We start from the raw sequence: 18,288 nt of genomic DNA, 5'->3' as shown, positions 1-18,288 counted from the left end.
CTGGTTCCTGATCCTGGTCCCTGCAGGAACGGCTGCCGCTCTAAACGTTGCGGTTTGCTTCTCCAACATGTCGAGAGTACAAGTGAGGCTGAGTCAGGAGAGGGAAGTCTGTGGGTCGATACTGAATTACTTTCCTAGATCCAGTTCAACCCTGCAGCCTCTCACTCTCGCAGTGGCTTGGTGCTCCAAGTGAAGGTCACCGGGAAAAAACTCTTGGTTTAAAAAACCGCTGAACGCATGAACAATAAGCCACGCTGTTTAGGCTGAGACGCGACATTTAACCTCAGCGTGAACATGAGAAGTTTCTGCTTGGGAGATGAAATCCACCTCCACGGGGAAGAACTCGGCTCCGCCGTGACGACACAGCGCTTTTAGTTTCCAGACGTCTCGCCTCAGCGGCATCAACACGGAGGGAAAGAAAAGCAGGACGAGACCCAGGGGACATTTTACTTTTTATTTCTGATTGTCTAAATACATTCAATTGATACACAACTCAAACACGGACGGACACCTCTTTTTTCTAGTCTTTTTACAGTATCGGGATGCAGCGTGCCTGCTCGCCCACCACAGCTCTTGACCTGAGGGTTCAAGTGCATCATCGACGAGCCCTAAATCACCATCATGAGACACTTTATTTACCATCATTTCTTCTCCTTCAGTCTCTACACAACCCTTTTGTCCTATAATTACTTTTCCAGAAATAAAGAAACACGTTGCACTACACGCATGTGGACACCAGGTGGCAGCACACTCAAGGAAGCTCAGCAGCTCCTGAACTTTTTCAAGCTGGAGGAAACAAGAGAGACCGTTTCCATCCAAGAGGTCTCATTAAACAGGTCCAGGTACACACAGCGTGACATCCTCCAGGGCCACATTTCTAAACTACACACGTGAAGGCACATTAAATTGGTCCCAAGCTACTTAAAGGCCAGTACAGGCTTGAAAAGAAATGGCGTGAAAAGTCAAAAGGGGGTAAAAATGCTCTGAAATAAAAGCAGGTGCAGCTGACGTGCGAGTGTCATTGTAAAAGTGCATCTGTCGATTGTTTTCAGCATCTTCGCTACCAAAAAAACCTGAGGCACAAAACGCAAAGTGACAGAAAAATGACAGAAGTGACGGCCATCAAGTGTTTGTGCTATTCTGAGGCTGGAGGGCTCACAACCAGGCCCACCCGCGTGTAGGAGGCCTCTGGGCCCTCTAGCCCTGCAGGCCATTTAACCTCTTCAAGTTGTAAAAGTCCTTTTTGTGAACAACGTAGTGAAGTAACCATCGGGAGATTGTTTGGCGACTCTCTCGCTGCATCGCAAACTCTCGTCTCAATTCCTCATCCTTCTCCTCTCTGGCTGTTGCCTCACAAGAAGGTAAATAAAAAATTCAGATGAGAGTTTAGATTCAGTCTTTCATCGCCGATTCGAGGAGGAGCGACGGCCAGAGGTAGAGCGTCTCGATTCCTTCGCCTCCGCCTCGCCACAGCTCAGCCTTTGCTGATGGAGTTGTACGAGGGCTGGGATCCCGGCTCCAGGTGCTTGCTGGCAGCCTTGTCCGCCGCCGGGTAAGAGCCTTTCTGGTGCTCGTCTTGTCTGGCGTCCACAATTGGCTCTCTGTCCTCATCCAGGTCGGATTCCTCGCAGCGCGGCAACTGCAGGAATGTGGTCAAGCCGTGCAGGTCGGCCATTTTGTGAACGGTGCGCAGCAGGAGGAACATCATCATGAGACCCACGAAGAGGTAGACTGGAGGGTGGATGGGCAGAGTGACAAGGTCAGAAGGTCAGTATGAGGGGTTTGAATCACAACAAAGGTTGGAAATAAATAAAGCGTCCAGCACGCCTGCATTCTTTCCGATGGCCAGCAGGGGTCGATTACAGGGGATTTTATAAAAAGAGTCTCAGCATGTTTAAATGACGTTAGAGAAAAATATTCAAACGATTGTGATGGATACAAAACTGGACTTTTAAATGATGGTAGCCAAAGGTCAAACAGCCGAGGGGGGGCATCATCATGGCAGGTGCAACTACTGTCAAAACAACGCTTTTCTGGACAGACGGAGACAAAGTCAGTGCTTTTATCCAAGTCACTGAAATTCAGCCCAGCGTTTGTCAGGGACGCAGCATGCTAGCTCTTCGACATGCGAAAGGAAAACCAAACTATGACCTCGGTGAACATCCTGCTCACTTGTCAGGCAGCTTCATGTTCATTTGATTAGTTTTGCCTCCATTTTGAGAACGAAAAACAACACAGTCACTCAACATGTCAGTCAAAGCCACTCCTCTCCAGAGTTTTACTGACATCTGATAAAGTACAGCAGCTTTGGCTCTAGGAGGCGAGCACATCTGGAGCAGACTGACGAGGAGCTGGGGGGCGGATGAGACACGGCAACCACGCCCTGACGACTGGCCTGCGTCATTGTCCATTTTACTGAGATGTACTTTATGCTGTATTGAAGACCTGAAGTCTTCAGGAAAATGGAGAGAGGGAGGGTTTTTGTCCTCTGACTTCTGTACATTCAGAGCAGCGTCATCTCCCCCTGCTGGCCGTTTGAAAGAATACAGGTTTGATGGCCTCAGCTTCAATTTCCAGACCCTGAAGATCCGTCCAATTAATTTTACAGTCAGACACAGTAAAACTCCAGTGGATTTGATTCAGAGAGGAAAAACAAGCCAAGGTCAAATGGAGATTAGCAGGTCAAACACCAGCATAAATCGGTTCCCTGTGTTCAGAATTCCCCAGAGACCTGGAGCCTCTCACACGCACTCAACCCTGAACAGAGAACCGTTTCAACCCCTTCACCAAAACGCAGCGTAAACATCAACTGGTGGCAAAGCTGGAAGTAAAATCTGCTCAGCTTTTGTTATTTCTGCTCTGATTCGTCTGTTTGCGCTCAGGAAGTCTCATGGTTTCCCTCTGTCACATGTGAGCTGGCCCACATAACCACGGAGGTCAGGTCCCGCTCAAGACTCCCCCCCTCCAAGTAGGCCAAGTCCTTCAAGAAGAGGTGTGGGATTACAGAAGCCTCATCTCCACAACTGTACAGTCACTGTGTGTGTGTGTGTGTGTGTGTGTGTGTGGCTTCCATGTTTCCTACATGCAGCTTTCAGGAAGGAAAATTTCATACCATTTAATGCTAACCAGCTGGAACAGACAACTGCCCCCCCCCCCAGGGGACCGAGGAGCGACTGAAGATCAGCAGCTTGATTTTCTCCTCTCACAGTTTTGGTCAACACTTCACTGAGAAAACTGGCGTTCGATGAGTTCAAGAACTTTGACAGTACAAACTCCAAACTTTTATACCCAAAATATTTGCTCTTCAGCAGCACTGCAGGTGCTCCGCAGTCAGGCAAAGGCCTTGAAACAGCACTTTTGGTGTTTATGTCAATCAATCATTATTGAGGGAGTATCAGGAGCGTTGGGGCCTCGAGGCAACGACCAGAATTTTGGTGATGTTATGAGTTAAAGGGACATGCCAAGGTTTTTGGGAAACACAGAGAGACCCTTCCCTCCTCTCTGGGGCCTGACTGCTACTGAGCTTAGCAGCAACAAACGCGAGCGGCGAGTCAGCTGAGAAAAATGTCTGCATTAATAAAATTTGGGCTTAAAATTCTCACTGGAAATATCAGGAGATGTTGTAATGCACCAGAGAGGAGAGAAGTCTTCACGCTCGTCAGGCTCGGCGTGTTGCTTTTAAAGATGAGACGTCTTGGACGGGGACGTGTTATTTTCAAGCTGGGGAAAGTAAAAGCTGGTGAGAACAGGCCACATCCTGCAGTCAGACACTAATCCTCCTCAGAACACGAGAGACCGCGCGCTTAATCTGACTCAGTCCCCCCTACATCATCATTACGAGCCGCCGGTCCCTCATCCTGACTGAAGCGAGGGGATTAACTGAAGACAGGACACAGAGACCTTCGGCAGCGTCCACAGGGGTCAGCATGAAAACCTCCTAATTAACACCACCGTGAAGAAAGTAGATCCTAGCCGAGAGATGGTCGACACGAGAATCCAGAAGCTTACGGTGGGAAGATTTAAGTTTTAGGAAAAATGTCTGCGCAAAAGTGAAGAAACAAATGATGTCAAGTGTAATGATCCGTCCCTTTTCAGGCCACGTACATTTAATCCCTGGAAACTACCAAAAACAACCACAAGCGAGTGTAACAATGGAGACTTTTTTTTCCTCCAAATTTCAGTGTTTCCAGCAACTTTTTTATGAATGCATTACTTCATAAAGCTGAAGGAAACCCAACCAGTGTCAGATATTTACAGCAGAGCTTCAGAGGATGAAGACAGCTGCATCGCTACACTGAGATGAAAAGGTCGTTCTAACCTTGATGACCGAGAACACACCTGCCCCCCCCCCCCCCGGCAGAGGAACAAGAGCAGGACCTAGAAAATCCCCCCGCGTCTTAGAAACATCTTGATTTTAACAAGAACAAAGGAGAGATTCACAAACACCACCCAAATCACCTCATTAGAGGCGCATCGATATGGTTTCCCTTCTCCTGACCACCCAACTCAACAGCCGATGCGTCGCACTTCCAGCACAGACATCAGCTCTGACGCTCACAGCCGTTCTACACGTTCAAGTCAGCACTGAGCCATTAGCATGCAGCGCCTGCTGCTCCTTGCAGGGAGATCAACTGAATCACCACAGTTCACCGAGTTCGACACATCAGAGACAACTCGCCAACCACGGTGAGCCATTTAGCTTCCAATGCGTACGTCTGAACACTGACGCCCCCCCAGCCCGTTTACAAACACACAGAGAATGCCTAAATGCCACCAATTATCACAGCAGGAGGCTGTAACAACACAGGCATCAATGTCGAACTTCTTGATGGTCCTTGAATGAATAAATCCTGCGTGACGTTCGTTTCCACCAGGATATTCGATCTAAGATGAGAACCTGACGTGCACGGATTTCAATTTCCTTGTCTGAGTCAGACTGCGACCTGTGGACTGCTAGAAATACAAAACCTAATTTGCCACATGGATGTTATCATGTGACTCCCTGCTTCCCTTCCTTTTTCCTAACAAATATCAGCTCGTCTTTTCTCCCGAGCACAGAAGAGTTTCTGCAGCGGGGAGAGCGGAGGGAGGCTCGGGCTCTCCTGTCCCCTCTGCAGGCATCAAGCAGCTCTGTGTGACCCTCAACCCAGCAGAGCAACCGTGTGCTTGCTGTGTGTGGTGGCTTCGTAATCAAGATGCTCCCATTTGCTTCTGGTTTCAGACGCTAATGCTAACGCTAACAGCTGTGGTCACATGCAGAGGTTTCAGTGGCTCACAGGTTCACTAATAAAACAGGGCTCCTCCTCTGTACTGACAGAACCGAGGGCTGGGCAACATGACGGCCGATGGTGCGTTAACAACATTTACTAACGTGATAGAGTTTATGTTGAAGTTAAAAAGGAAGTTAAGTTCTGAAACTACGGTTGTTCCTGCGGCAGAAACGCACACAAGGGAGGAGTCACGCAGAACAATCAAAGAGAACCCATGTAGTTTTTCACACACCGACGTGAACAACGGCTGATAGAGGAAGTGTGGAAGTGAGGAGCTCTGGTGCTGCCCGCGATAAGAAGACCGTTATCAAACGCATCCTGATGATCAGCGCGCGTGCGTGAGCCGTGACTGCAGCAGAAGTCACAAGGTTAAGAGAAATACAGTGAGAAACCAATCAGGGACGCGTCTGATGAAGCCTTTCCACGGCGCTCTGTTCCCTCTTTATTTCCCTAGTTGTTGTTTTTTTTTGTTTCCATGAATTTAAACTGTAAGTGAATGCAACAGAATTGTTTTTAAGACTAGAAATAAAATGAATCTATAAAGATGGGGCACTGGTGACTGGACGTGTTACTCATGTGAGGACTAACCCATGACAGCAAACTGGTAGAGCGGCCGGTACTTCTGCCCAGGCTGCATTCCTGGCACAAAGTCGCCCAGTCCGATGGTGCACAGCGAGATGAAGGAGAAGTAGAAGCCATCCAGGAAGGACCAGGACGCCTCCACGGTGCTGAACACGGCCGCCGGTGCCACAAAGAAGCACAGCACCACCAGAACCAGCAGCAACAGGAGATGGAGGGCAGTGGCGGGCCGAGGCTCCATGCCCGACCGGTGCAGGAGGCCGACGGGAGCGATGACCAGGGGGTGCATGAGCCTCTGAACGCAGGCGGTGAGCACCAGCATGGTGAAGGGGACGCCGATCAGAGCGTAGACGATGGAGAAGGCCTTCCCCGTGTCAGACAGGGGCGTGGTGTGACCGTAACCTGGAAACAGAGGACAGGCCAGTAGACGACAGGCACAATTAGCATGGAGACACAGCCAGCAGGGACACACACTTACTGGGTTAGGGGTTACTGTTAATCTCCATGAGGCTTCTGTGCTCCCGTGACGACAACACAGCCTCACCTTCTAGTTTGTTCCATCCATTTTCTTCCTGTAACCACTAGGCGGCGCTACAACTTACACTCAGCTTGTAGACGTATCCAAAGATCCGACCACATGGAGTCCAGTAACACCGGTTCCCTGTTTCAGGGCCACTTCCCTACGTAACAGTGGCTGGCGCCAAGTTCTACAGGCGGTTCTGACCCAGTCTGAGGTGATCTGGGAGGACCACCCTTGAGATATCATGTGATGTCCAATTGCCACCAGGTGGCGCCGTGACTAATCTGCCTCTACATTCTAACCCCACTGGTTCTCTCTCTCTCTCTCTCTCACACACACACACACACACACACTTTGAGCCCCACGCATGGAAGCCCCTCCCCTCTCGTGTGATTTGTCACAACTGCGGCTCCCGACTGTCACCTGGAGTTGAACCTCCGGGTTCTAGATCAGGAGGTAGGAGGGAGGTAAGCTGGGAGCAGGAGACTCAAACCTGAACTCATGGCAGCACCAACCAGTGCTCCGTCACCCCTGCCTGCCGGGAGACACCAGACAGAGAGACGGAGCCTCGCCGGGCTGGCCCAGATTCCTCCTCTGACACACAAAAGAAAGATTTGTGGATTCAATTTGCACCGGAGGAAGCAAAGTAAACAGTGGAGCTGCAGTAACGCACAGTGTTGGGACAGCATGGATCCATACTGAGGAGAACGAGTTGACATCATGGGATGTGCACATGGTCCGATGGCATCAGTCCCGCATCGTCCTGTCAGTATTCCTGCTGTCGCTGTCCGTCAGGGACGTTCACCTCAACCTTCTGACTCCACCCACGCCACCCAACGCTTCGACTACGTCTTGTGCTTCCTTCTGCCTCTCTGAGCTGCTCTGTTGGTTCCGTCACGTGAACGAGGAGACACCTTTGACTATGGAGACCTCTTTATTTTTATTGCATTTTTTATGTTTTATTGTTGGAGATAAATAAAGATCAAATCAAATCAAACTTCATGAGACCGGCACAAAGCTCTCTCTGTCCCGGCCCGTCAGCAGGTTATTGTCCCTAATTAGCAACACTCAGGAGCCAAGACAAACACCAGCATGTCACATGACCTCCGTGCAGCGGTCCAAGTGCTCCTGAGGCCCGGCAGACAACAGCAGCCGCTCCTGTTTCTGACTTCACACACAACGACCAACAGCCCAGGGACCTGCACTAATCCCCCCCACCCACAACAACCTGTGGTTCTGAACCGGTGCAGGTCCTGCGACGCCCTGCAGTCCTGAGTAAACCACCAGGCTTTGATTACACAGTCAACAGCAGGGGGCAGCATCTTCACCTCCCACCATCCAAACTGGTTCTTCGGGGTTTCACCAACAGCAGAGATGAGGAACCCACACAATCCGGCTCTGTCCTCTCAGCAGCTGGATTCTCACTTTAATCAATTCCCCTGTTGACTTTCCGGCTGACGGCAGCTGGTTGGTCCGGTGGCACCAACCAGGACTACTTCTACTTTTAATTGGAGGTCTCTCTGATTGATGGCCTGCAGTGAGGATCTGCTGACTGCGGCGGCGTAAACTCTGAACACCAGCAGACGCGAGGAGGTTTCAGTCTGGAGGCTACGAGGGAGATGTGATCATTTGGATCCAGATTGAAGTCGGGAGGTAAACTCCAGCTCTGCTCACCGACTCTGGCTCTCCTCTGGGCTGAGTGGCGGGATTTCATGATTCATTTTCGCCCTGTAAGGAGAATATTTCTAATGTTTCAAAGGCAATTGATTTTTTTTTAAATGCACCTTTGGGTCACATGCTGAAACTACTTTATTATGCCTCCAAAAAATTAATATGCGCCTTTGAAACCCAGGTTTGCTGCCACTGAACCAGGACGTGTCACCAGGAGGCCACCACCTCCTCTGGGCAACACGGAGGCGTCAAACGGCGTGTTAGCGCTTCAGCACGCAGCTGCGAGAAAACCTTCAGCGAGGCATCCCTTCAGAATCAACCCGATCTGAATGTCCCCCCACCTCCAGGCAGCCCCCCGGGGCCAGAACGGTCCGGACAAACACACACCAGCCACTCACAGGTTCCACTCGTCTGAGTGAAACTGGAGTTTTGTTCAGTTTCCTTCTGTCAGAAGCAAACAAACAGATAATCATGTGGTGTTGTTGTAGGAGATCAGCTGATCATCGCCGGCGCTGTGGTCGCAGCAGCCTCACACATCAATTAGACATATTTTGAGGAAGTGTCACACCAGGGAACACACGCAGAATTGTGAAACTCATTCACACACACACACACACACACACCTCTCTTAAACACAAAAGGTCACTCCAGTTCTGCTTCAGCAGTGAATTAGCTTCTCTCCGCTACCATGTGATTGTCTGTCTGGATGGCAGCAGCATGAACGTGTACTCTCGCTACTGTTTGATGCAACAAAACTGCAGTAAAAAAAAAACAACTACTCTGAAGGACGATACACAGAGGCCAGAAACTTTGGGGTGAAAGTTTCCCTTCTCCCAACAGACCAGGAGAACCAAGGCTTGATTCTAGCGCCCTCAGCTCACACTGAATTTATCTGTCAGGCGGTGAGCTGACCTGTCACTTTCCACTTCCTCCGTGTTCGCATTCACGCCACAGTCGCACGACTGAGGCGTGTCGTCATCATCCGCTCATTTTTGGTGCAGCAGATTAATGTCAGCCCCTTCGTCAACAAGCCACCAGCTATCCGTACTTGCGAAGGCCGGCGCGCAGATCGAAGGGACACGACTTGATTTTCTCTTTTCTAAAGAGGTTTGGCGGTTTATTTCAGTGGCAACGTTTTGGCAGCAGCACTGAACACATTTGTTGGAGTTGAGAAACAACACTTCTCTTAATTACTGTCATTTGTGGGATGGTCTTTTTTCTTCTTCTTGAGATCCACGATCCACCAAACTTAGCACTGCCTTGCGCACAACAATCGCAGCATGACCTTTGTCCAAAATGACATCACCAGAAGGACGTGTTGTGTTGAGAACACACACACACACACACACACACACACACACACACACACACACACACACACACACACACAGGATTGTGGAAATGCGTGTTACCACCAACCACAACTGGGTGGTGGTATAGAAATAAACCAAGAAGCTACATCGGGGAAGGAACCGTCTCTCCTTGCCAGTTGGTTTCGGTGTTTTTTTTGTTTTTTTTGTTGTTTGTTTTTTGTTTTAGTGCGCGTGTAAGTGACCAAAGTTTAAAGTTACCAACAAAAAAAAGAGAGCAGAAAACATCTATGACACGTGGCAAACCACCTGCAGAGCCCGTGTGTGACCAAACCCGGTTCTGGAACTGGTCGAACACGCCTGTGGGAGGAATTGGTGGGTGTCTGAGCTCCTGCGCGTCCACGCTTCTCGTGGCTGAACTCACCGACCGTGGTGACCAGGGTGTTGGCGAAGAACATGGAGGATGCCAGGTCCCAGTTGGAGGGGGAGGAGGAGTTCCTCAGCACTGACACGCCGTACTTGTTGGCCGTCAGCACCTTGACCAGAAAGCGTTCGAGGGACGCGGCGCTGACGCAGCTCTGGTTCAGGAACTCCTGCTTCAGAGCTTCCATGTCGTTCCTCAGCTTGTCCTCCACCGGCCGCTCGATGCTGGAGAAGACCAGAGCCCCGAACAGCAGGTAGATGATGTAGAAGACCACGAAGCCCGTGAGCAGCAGCCACGACTTGCTGACGGAGTGCATGTCTGGTTCCTAGGCTCGGACTGGCATGAGAGGAGCTGCGGACCGGAGCTGCCCTAGCTGAGCCAGGCACCTCCTCGCTGCCTTTCTTCTCTCCCACCGTGAGGGAAACTTTTTTGGGGGCTGTCCTAACCGAAGCTGAACCCCTCCTTGTCCCCGCGTCCTCCTCCCACCGTGTGACCGGAGGGTGTGTTCACCTCAGAGGCCCGGAGCTGCATCCTGGATCCGGGAACACTTCCCGTAGGCGTCATATTTTGCTTAACACACTGATTCTGACTGGAGGACTGAACCCTGTTTGTGTGTGTGTGTGTGTGTGTGTGTGTGTGTGTGTGTGTGTGTGTGTGTGGCACTGAAATTGATTTTTTTTACATTTTATTGTATTTTGGGAACAAATTTGTTTCCTCAGTTCATTTTTTTGTTTTTTGATACCTCGAGCTGTAACTCATTCCTAAAATAAAGTTTTTATATTCATAAACTTTTGAATAAGATATGAGTCTTATTGGGCGGCCCGGTGGAGCAGTGGTCCTCCCTGTGGCCCCCAGCAAGAAGGTTGTGGGTGGAGCCCCGGCTGCAGCACGGGGTCTTTCTGTGTGAGTCTCCATGTTCTCCCTGTTCCTGCTGGGTTCTCTCTGGTACTCCAGCTTCCTCCACAGTCCAAAGACATCAAGAGGGACCAGGTTAATCCAGACTCTAAATTGACCGTAGGCGTGGCTGGGAGAGCCAATGGTTGTCTGTCTCTATGTGTTGGCCCTGCCATGGACTGGTGACCTGTCCAGGGGGGAGGCTGCTGGGATAGGCTCCACCCCCACCACCCTCAACAGGAGAAGAGGGGGAAGATGGATGGATGGATGAATCTTATTTCCTAAATCAATGAGAGACAGGAAACTGTCCTCAAAATACCACCAGAGTCATGCAAATGTCCGGTGGCTGTCGTCCAATCAGAAGCTGCCTGAGCTCCTAATCATGGCTGCATTCACACTGCCTGAGGTCATTCTTTGTCATGATGTCTGGTGAAACCAACGCTCTGCTCTCTTGCTGGGTTCCCATCATGCGCACCAGGACCGAACCGCTTGGTCACAGCCTTTTATCTTCCTGACAGGTCTGAACTTCTCCAGCTTGAATACAGAGCGGCGGCGAAGGCTGCATGAAAAAGGTAGCTGATGGCGAGGAGTGACTCCAGCAGGATCCTGGTTGAGTTTTACTGTAAAGGCACGGGTCAACAGTCCTGGGAAACACGCTGAGCGTCCATCACCCCGTAGCCTGGCAGGAGGACACAGCGCTCATCTTCTTGTTAGCTTAGCACAGAGAAGCCTAGCAAGTGGCGGGTTAGCACGCCTCTGGTCGTCTGGTTTAACCAATCAGGAGCCTTCTCATCCACCTACATCAACAAATGTTTGGTTTTGTTGTTTTTGAATTGTCAGTTCTTATCATTTCATAGCGAATGTTGTAAATATTTCCAGAACTTAATTCAAAGACTGTTTTGAGAGAAAAAGTGTGTTTGATGACTTTTGATCGAGCTGTGCTAACACTTCCCTAACACTACCATTCATTGTGCTAAGCTAACTAGCATCAGTTCCCTATTGCAGCGCAGGGGGCAGAAGAGCCTCCATCCTCTCATCTGACTCCAGGGACGACTGACAAGGACTACACTTCCCATGATGCTTTTCCTGTAAGTTGTGTACTGCACACTGGTGCCACGTTCAGGGACCTTATTAACCCTGCAGGATTTGTTGAGTTGAGATTAAACCGACTTGAATAAGAAGTTACATTCCTGAGTCACTGGGTTGTAATGTGTCACTCACTCTGGTTGCCAGGCGCAACCAAACACACCGCCATCCTCCCGGACGAGAACAGCTCTGTTGTTTACAAAAAAAGGCCGGCTGACTCATGCGGCAGACGCGGCGAGGCCACGGCCGCTGCCTGCTGCTGCCCGCAGGCTCGTTCTCCTCCTCACAGGACGAAGCCTTGTTATCACGCCGCTGCAGGAAGCCTTGCTGCTCTGACTCAGCGAATCAGCAGCTTAACTCCTCTCAGGCCAGGGGGCCGCCGGTGGAGTGCAGGCGTGATTGTGAGGACTCCTCTCTCCTGTAACTCAATTTGTTAGAGAAAAAAGCCCACAACACATTCACAGTTTATTACTCAGCTCTACTCCTGATGTTCTGTCCTCTCTGGCCAGATGCTGTCAGGACAGCTCCTGACACACACTTCAGGTTCTTCATCCGCCTTGGACCAAGGACAGAGGGAGACATCGTACACAGAACGATGTAACCCAGAGCCTGTGACCCAGAGGCCTCTCAGCTGCCTCTTTCAAGCTCCGCCCCCCACAGAGAGTTGTCTGGTTCGTTGCATGTCACTGTTTGGGTCCCCGGCTGCAGCGGCGGTGCTGGTAGGAGCCCACAGAAAGAACTCAGTCAGGAGGGAGTTCCGCTTGAGGGCCTGTCAAAGCTTGCATAACCGAGGACAAACAACAAAGCACAAACACATTTAAGACATTCACTCAACATGAAGTTAGAGTGAAGTCAGGTGACCCCCCCAGCTCCTCTCTATCTCCACTGAGGACACGTGACGGTTGCAAAGTGAAAATATGTCACAAGTCACTCAGGAACAGGCGCTGCTTCCACTCTGCTCATCACTCACAGAAGTCAACGACACACCAAGTCATTGCAACTTTGTATTTGTTAGCTTCTTCTTTGTAATCAGAAGGTTTCTCGTTAAAACTTCCAAAAATAAAACGCCGAGGAGGCGCGGCAGGTTCTGATTTGAGGGTTTTCTTTAAAGCGAACCCAGGGGTGGTTTGCAGCTCCAGCAGGCCTGAGTCCCACTCTCGCGCTGGGATGTTTAGGGATGAACACTTAAATCAGATTTTCGTGTCGGTTGCAACCCACGGAGGCCTCAGATGGCCTCTGACTCTCACCCGTGTGACCGAGACAGAACAATCGCTGATCCGCACAGCAGCGTGAGAGACAGATGCTGTTTGATGACAGTTCACATGTTGAAAATGCAGCACGGTTCATTTTTCTGATGCGTTCCGGGCCTCCGCGGTGGCGTCTCCACCGCTGGCTGGCGGGGGTCACGACTACAAAACCCCTGTTGAGGGTTTCCAGGTGGTTGGAGGCTTCGCCAGACGCTCAGGGGCCAGAGAAGTATTTGTTTAGGCTCCGGTTGGAGCCTTAAAACTGCTCATTACAGATGAAACTGAAGCCATCGTCATGTGACCCCGTGGCTTAGGACACTGTTTGGAGCCAAAGTCACATTTATCATGTTTCTTCAACAGAATACTGCAGAATTCTTCCACCTCTAGGTGGCGCTGGTGACGAATTCACATTGTTAAACTGGGATTTAAATACTCACCAGACGATGGCGAAACATCGTTAAATACGCAACTTGAAACCAGTCGACCTCAAACAGAAATCAGGACAAAGCAGGCGGACGTTTGCAGTATCAATTTATTATATCAGTTACCAAGGCGACAACTCCTCCCTCAGCCCACCGGATCAGAAAATATTCATCTTCTCAAGAATTTATAGTTTGTACAATTGGCAGATACACACGATTGTTTCTGAATTTCCTCACAAATGATGAGCGGCTGAACGAGATACACAACACAGAGAGAACTCCCGGGCGAGAACGAGTGACATTAAATTAAAAGGGTGAAATGTGAACAATGTTCTCATAAAAATACCGTTTTTGATTGGCAGCTAGATTCAAGTTTCGCTCCTGACGAGGAATTAAAACAGTGCTGAGACAGATGACGGAGAGAAATCAACACCAGCATCACACGGCCTCTTTGACCACGGCGTCCCATCCAGTGAGTCACAGATACTAGAGGCAACGTTTCCTCCGGAACGCTTGGCCTCCGTGACCTCGTAAACATGGGCACTTTCATTGGTGTTCCTGTTGGCACTAAGTGGAAGACAGACTTGTTTCTCTGAGAAGTCGGAACCATTTTGGACTCAAAGCACATGCATCGCTTTGGAGGAAGTAAACTAAAGGATCAGAACCGTCGAGCTTCCGGAGATTCGCCTCTCGTTTCTGTTACCTCTACCCTTCACAAACAGACTCAGACTTTCACGCCACAGGCTTGGCTGTTCAAGATGGATGCAGAAGAGGGAAATGCAGCTTGTCTGAACGAAGACGCCCTGCTGTTCCAGCCACCGTGTTAATGAAGCGACCACAGACTAGAGTCATGTCCATATATTAAAAAAATCACTATCAAAGTATTCTTGGACTAAAATCCCTGTCGTCTTCCTGAAAAGAAACCAAAACACTCCAAACATTTGCTGACTCATCCTGCGCTTAAAGGGCGTGTACTAATCTTAAAACCGACAAAAACACTTTCTCAGATTAGAAATAACCCCCCCCCCGTCACATGACACGCTGCAGCCCCCAGGATGCAGCTGATAAATGGCTCGCAAACTGAGCGTCACAACCTCCGCGAAATGATTGGTTTCACAATCAGAGTTTGATCAGTTTGTTCAGCTAATGTGTGTAAGGAGTGTGTGTGTGTGTGTGTGTGTGTGTGTGTGTGTGTGTGTGTGTGTGTTTGGGAGGGGTGGGCACCAGCACGTGGCATCTGGAAGTTTCTGGTTGCTTCCATGCTGGTGGGACCAGCGCAGCAGCCTGCAGAGCCGCTCCAGAGGAGGAACCATCTTCAGTTGGAGGTTGAGATTTTCACTGAACAACAAAATTTCAATGAACACACCAGACGTCTTCCAGGAGAGAATAATGGCGTTCGGAGGAATCCCTCTGCGTCCGTCTGTGTAACTCATGTCATCAGAGTCACAGCAGGGGGCGGGACCAGATCTGACTCACAGCTACAGGCCAAATTCCCACGGCGGCCGTCATGCCACTCACCTATCCTAACCATTAACCACCAAGATCTGATGGACTCGGAATTATGAGCCAGACTCCATGTTAGCCAGGAGCAGAGCAGGATGACATTATCCACAGCGTGATGTCAGAGGAACATGGCTGCCATGTGAATCCGCTCTGTTGACCCAACTCGCTTCAGCAGGGATCGTACCCACAACCTTCTTAACGCGGCTGCAGCGCCAACTCTGTCTGTTACCACCACTTCCTGGTTAAATACTGCATCCTTTTACAAATTTTACCCTGAAACCTGTGGGACGTTTCACACATCTTCCCCTGATGTGGTGGCGAGAGACTGGCGAGAGACTGGCGAGAGCCTGGCGAGAGACTGGCGAGAGCCTGGCGAGAGCCTGGCGAGAGACTGGCGAGAGACTGGCGAGAGCCTGGTGAGAGTGCTGAAACTGCAGGTGGTCACGGTCCAGACCATCAGCTTGCTGTTACTGAGGTTTAGAAGGAAAATGGAGGGTTGACGGCGGTGAACAAGGTGGGAAACGCGTGACGAAAACACTCCACTGGTAACATCAAGAGGAGCTGGAGGAGACGACAACGTCCATCGCTTCAACAACACGCCGCCGCTTCCATGTTGAAAATCCAGCACGTTGAGGAGGATCAGTCCTGCAGATGGACCCTGAACTGGGACCAGATGAGTGACAGTCCCACCAGAATCGCACCTGCACAGTTAGTCCATCATGTTCCTGTTGGAGTCATATGACAACCGTCGCTTAGCGGCGGCGTTGTGAGCGTGCTGATTGGCTGAGGGGAGGCCAGGGGAGAGGCGGCGGTTGGCTGACCAGGGAACAGCTCTGCTCTCCTGGAAAGGTCATGACACAGAAGTGATGTTAATCACTAAAATCAAAACCACAAGTGGAAACAAAATATTTGACAATTTGTGAGACGAGAAATCATTTGGCGTTCCCTCCAGACTCGTTCTGATAATCCAGGACAGGAAGGTCTGAGGCAGCCTAGGCGTCCCGGCGGGGAGCCGCCATAATCTCACCGAGTAAATCACACACTTCCATATTCAGAGGCCAGTCAGCTGTGGGATCAGTCGGCTGATTTATCCACGCGTCTGAAGCGTGAACGCTGTTTTGCTGCAGGATTCAGGGCCGTCAGTCAGAGCGCTAACAGCTGGTTTTACATCCTGTTTGACAAATTCAACTCAGCAACCTTGAAGCTTCACAAATGAACTCGAACCGGGTTGAGGGACGCGTGTGTGAGCGTGTTTAGTGTAAAATTAGATTTGAAATTGCTTATAAGAGAACAAAGAAACACGACAGCGTGATGGGACTCAAGTGAAGGGGAGGCGTCTGAACTCACAGCGTGAGGCTGCTCCACGCGTAGCGTCCTCAGCAGCAGGCTGCGGGACACGCCACTGGCTCGCTTGTATCTCTGGCCGATCATTTTGTTCAAGTCGTGGAAACTCGCCAACAGCCTGCAGGGTTGAAACACGGAGGAGACACTGACTCAGCCTGGTGGGGGTCCATCAGTCCTGCTCCTGGACTCACGGACACAGGAACTGAACCTGTGACGCGTCTGACTTCATTCCTTCAGTCGTGTTTTTTTAATTCAGGCAACTGAATCAAAAATAGTTGTTGTTTTTCTTAAAAGTGGAATGTTTAAAGTTAAACAATGACAATTTTTAAATAAAAAAATAAAAACACACAACAGAAGTATAAGTTAATAATATATAAATTTATAAAAATAAACTCAATGAATACTCAAACACAACTGAATGCTAATAATCAGAAACGTAAACAGAAAAACCCAAATACGCTTTATGTTATCAGCCAACCTTACATCCAATCAACACCTTGGAAATGTGACACAACCCTGTCCTCACGCCATGAACCAACAGATCAAAACTAAGACTTGGTTTTTATGTTCAGCTCAAATATCCATCCATCATCCATCCATCCATCATCCATCCATCATCCATCCATCATCCATCTATCCATCCATCATCCATCCATCCATCATCCATCCATCCATCATCCATCATCCATCCATCGATCCATCATCCATCCATCGATCCATCATCCATCCATCATCCATCCATCATCCATCCATCATCCATCCATCCATCATCCATCCATCATCCATCCATCCATCATCCATCCATCCATCATCCATCCATCATCCATCTATCCATCATCCATCCACCATCCATCCATCCATCATCCATCCATCATCCATCATCCATCTATCCATCCATCATCCATCCATCATCCATCCATCCATCTATCCATCCATCATCCATCCATCAATCCATCCATCCATCATCCATCATCTATCCATCCATCATCCATCCATCATCCATCCATCATCCATCCATCCATCATCCATCCATCATCATCCATCTTCCATCCATCATCCATCCATCATCATCCATCATCCATCCATCATCCATCCATCCATCCATCCATCAATCCATCCATCATCCATCCATCAATCCATCTATCCATCCATCATCCATCCATCATCTATCCATCATCCATCCATCCATCTATCCATCATCCATCCATCCATCCATCCATCATCCATCCATCATCCATCCATCCATCCATCCATCCATCATCCATCCATCATCATCCATCTTCCATCCATCATCCATCCATCATCATCCATCATCCATCCATCATCCATCTATCCATCCATCATCCATCCATCATCTATCCATCAATCATCCATCTATCCATCCATCATCCATCCATCATCCATCCATCTATCCATCATCCATCCATCCATCATCTATCCATCCATCCATCATCCATCCATCATCCATCCATCCATCATCCATCCATCATCCATCCATCCATCAATCCATCTATCCATCCATCCATCATCCATCATCTATCCATCCATCATCCATCCATCCATCAATCCATCTATCCATCCATCCATCATCCATCTATCCATCCATCATCCATCCATCCATCTATCCATCCATCATCCATCCATCCATCTATCCATCCATCCATCATCCATCATCTATCCATCCATCATCCATCCATCATCCATCCATCCATCCATCATCCATCCATCCATCTATCCATCTATCCATCATCCATCCATCCATCCATCCATCATCCATCCATCCATCCATCCATCCATCCATCAATCCATCATCCATCCATCAATCCATCCATCCATCATCCATCATCTATCCATCCATCATCCATCCATCCATCAATCCATCTATCCATCCATCCATCATCCATCATCTATCCATCCATCATCCATCCATCCATCTATCCATCCATCATCCATCCATCCATCAATCCATCTATCCATCCATCCATCATCCATCATCTATCCATCCATCATCCATCCAT

The 18,288-nt window shown here is 49.5% G+C and overlaps 2 protein-coding genes across 2 annotated transcripts in view; both read right to left on the bottom strand.

Annotated features, from left to right (window-relative positions):
- Window positions 1-440: 440 nt before the first annotated feature.
- On the bottom strand, window positions 441-10,284 carry kcnk6 (potassium channel, subfamily K, member 6). The gene is made up of 3 exons (XM_086216819.1): window positions 9,775-10,284; window positions 5,859-6,251; window positions 441-1,731 (listed from the first exon to the last, which is right to left on the bottom strand). The coding sequence occupies exons 1-3, from the start codon at window positions 10,088-10,090 to the stop codon at window positions 1,475-1,477; spliced, it is 966 nt and encodes a 321-aa protein (XP_086072945.1). The 5' UTR covers window positions 10,091-10,284; the 3' UTR covers window positions 441-1,474.
- Window positions 10,285-13,522: 3,238 nt separating this feature from the next.
- The window catches only part of LOC147255119 (uncharacterized), a 20,214-nt gene continuing 15,448 nt past the window's right edge, over window positions 13,523-18,288 (bottom strand). The window contains exons 5-6 of the mRNA XM_086216818.1: window positions 16,274-16,388; window positions 13,523-15,767 (exon numbers count right to left, since the gene is read on the bottom strand). Coding sequence (XP_086072944.1) covers window positions 15,636-15,767; window positions 16,274-16,388 — 247 coding nt within the window. The 3' untranslated portion in view covers window positions 13,523-15,635. The remainder of the gene's footprint in view (window positions 15,768-16,273; window positions 16,389-18,288) is intronic.

The sequence above is a fragment of the Aulostomus chinensis genome, chromosome 10 (genome assembly GCF_037954235.1).
Source record: "Aulostomus chinensis isolate RoL2024-O1b breed Wild chromosome 10, RoL_Achi_v1.0, whole genome shotgun sequence".
In the NCBI taxonomy this organism is placed as follows: Eukaryota; Metazoa; Chordata; class Actinopteri; order Syngnathiformes; family Aulostomidae; genus Aulostomus; species Aulostomus chinensis.
Note: the sequence above shows the minus strand (reverse complement) of the source record. Positions and strands in the feature narration are given on the sequence as shown.

Excerpts from the sequence above, each read along its gene's own strand:
- kcnk6 (XM_086216819.1), bottom strand. The coding sequence starts at position 10,090 with ATGCACTCCGTCAGCAAGTCGTGGCTGCTGCTCACGGGCTTCGTGGTC. Across the intron at positions 6,252-9,774 it reads CACCCTGGTCACCACGGTCG|GTTACGGTCACACCACGCCC; the intron begins GTGAGTTCAGCC and ends CTCTGTTTCCAG. Across the intron at positions 1,732-5,858 it reads CTACCAGTTTGCTGTCATGG|TCTACCTCTTCGTGGGTCTC; the intron begins GTTAGTCCTCAC and ends TCCACCCTCCAG.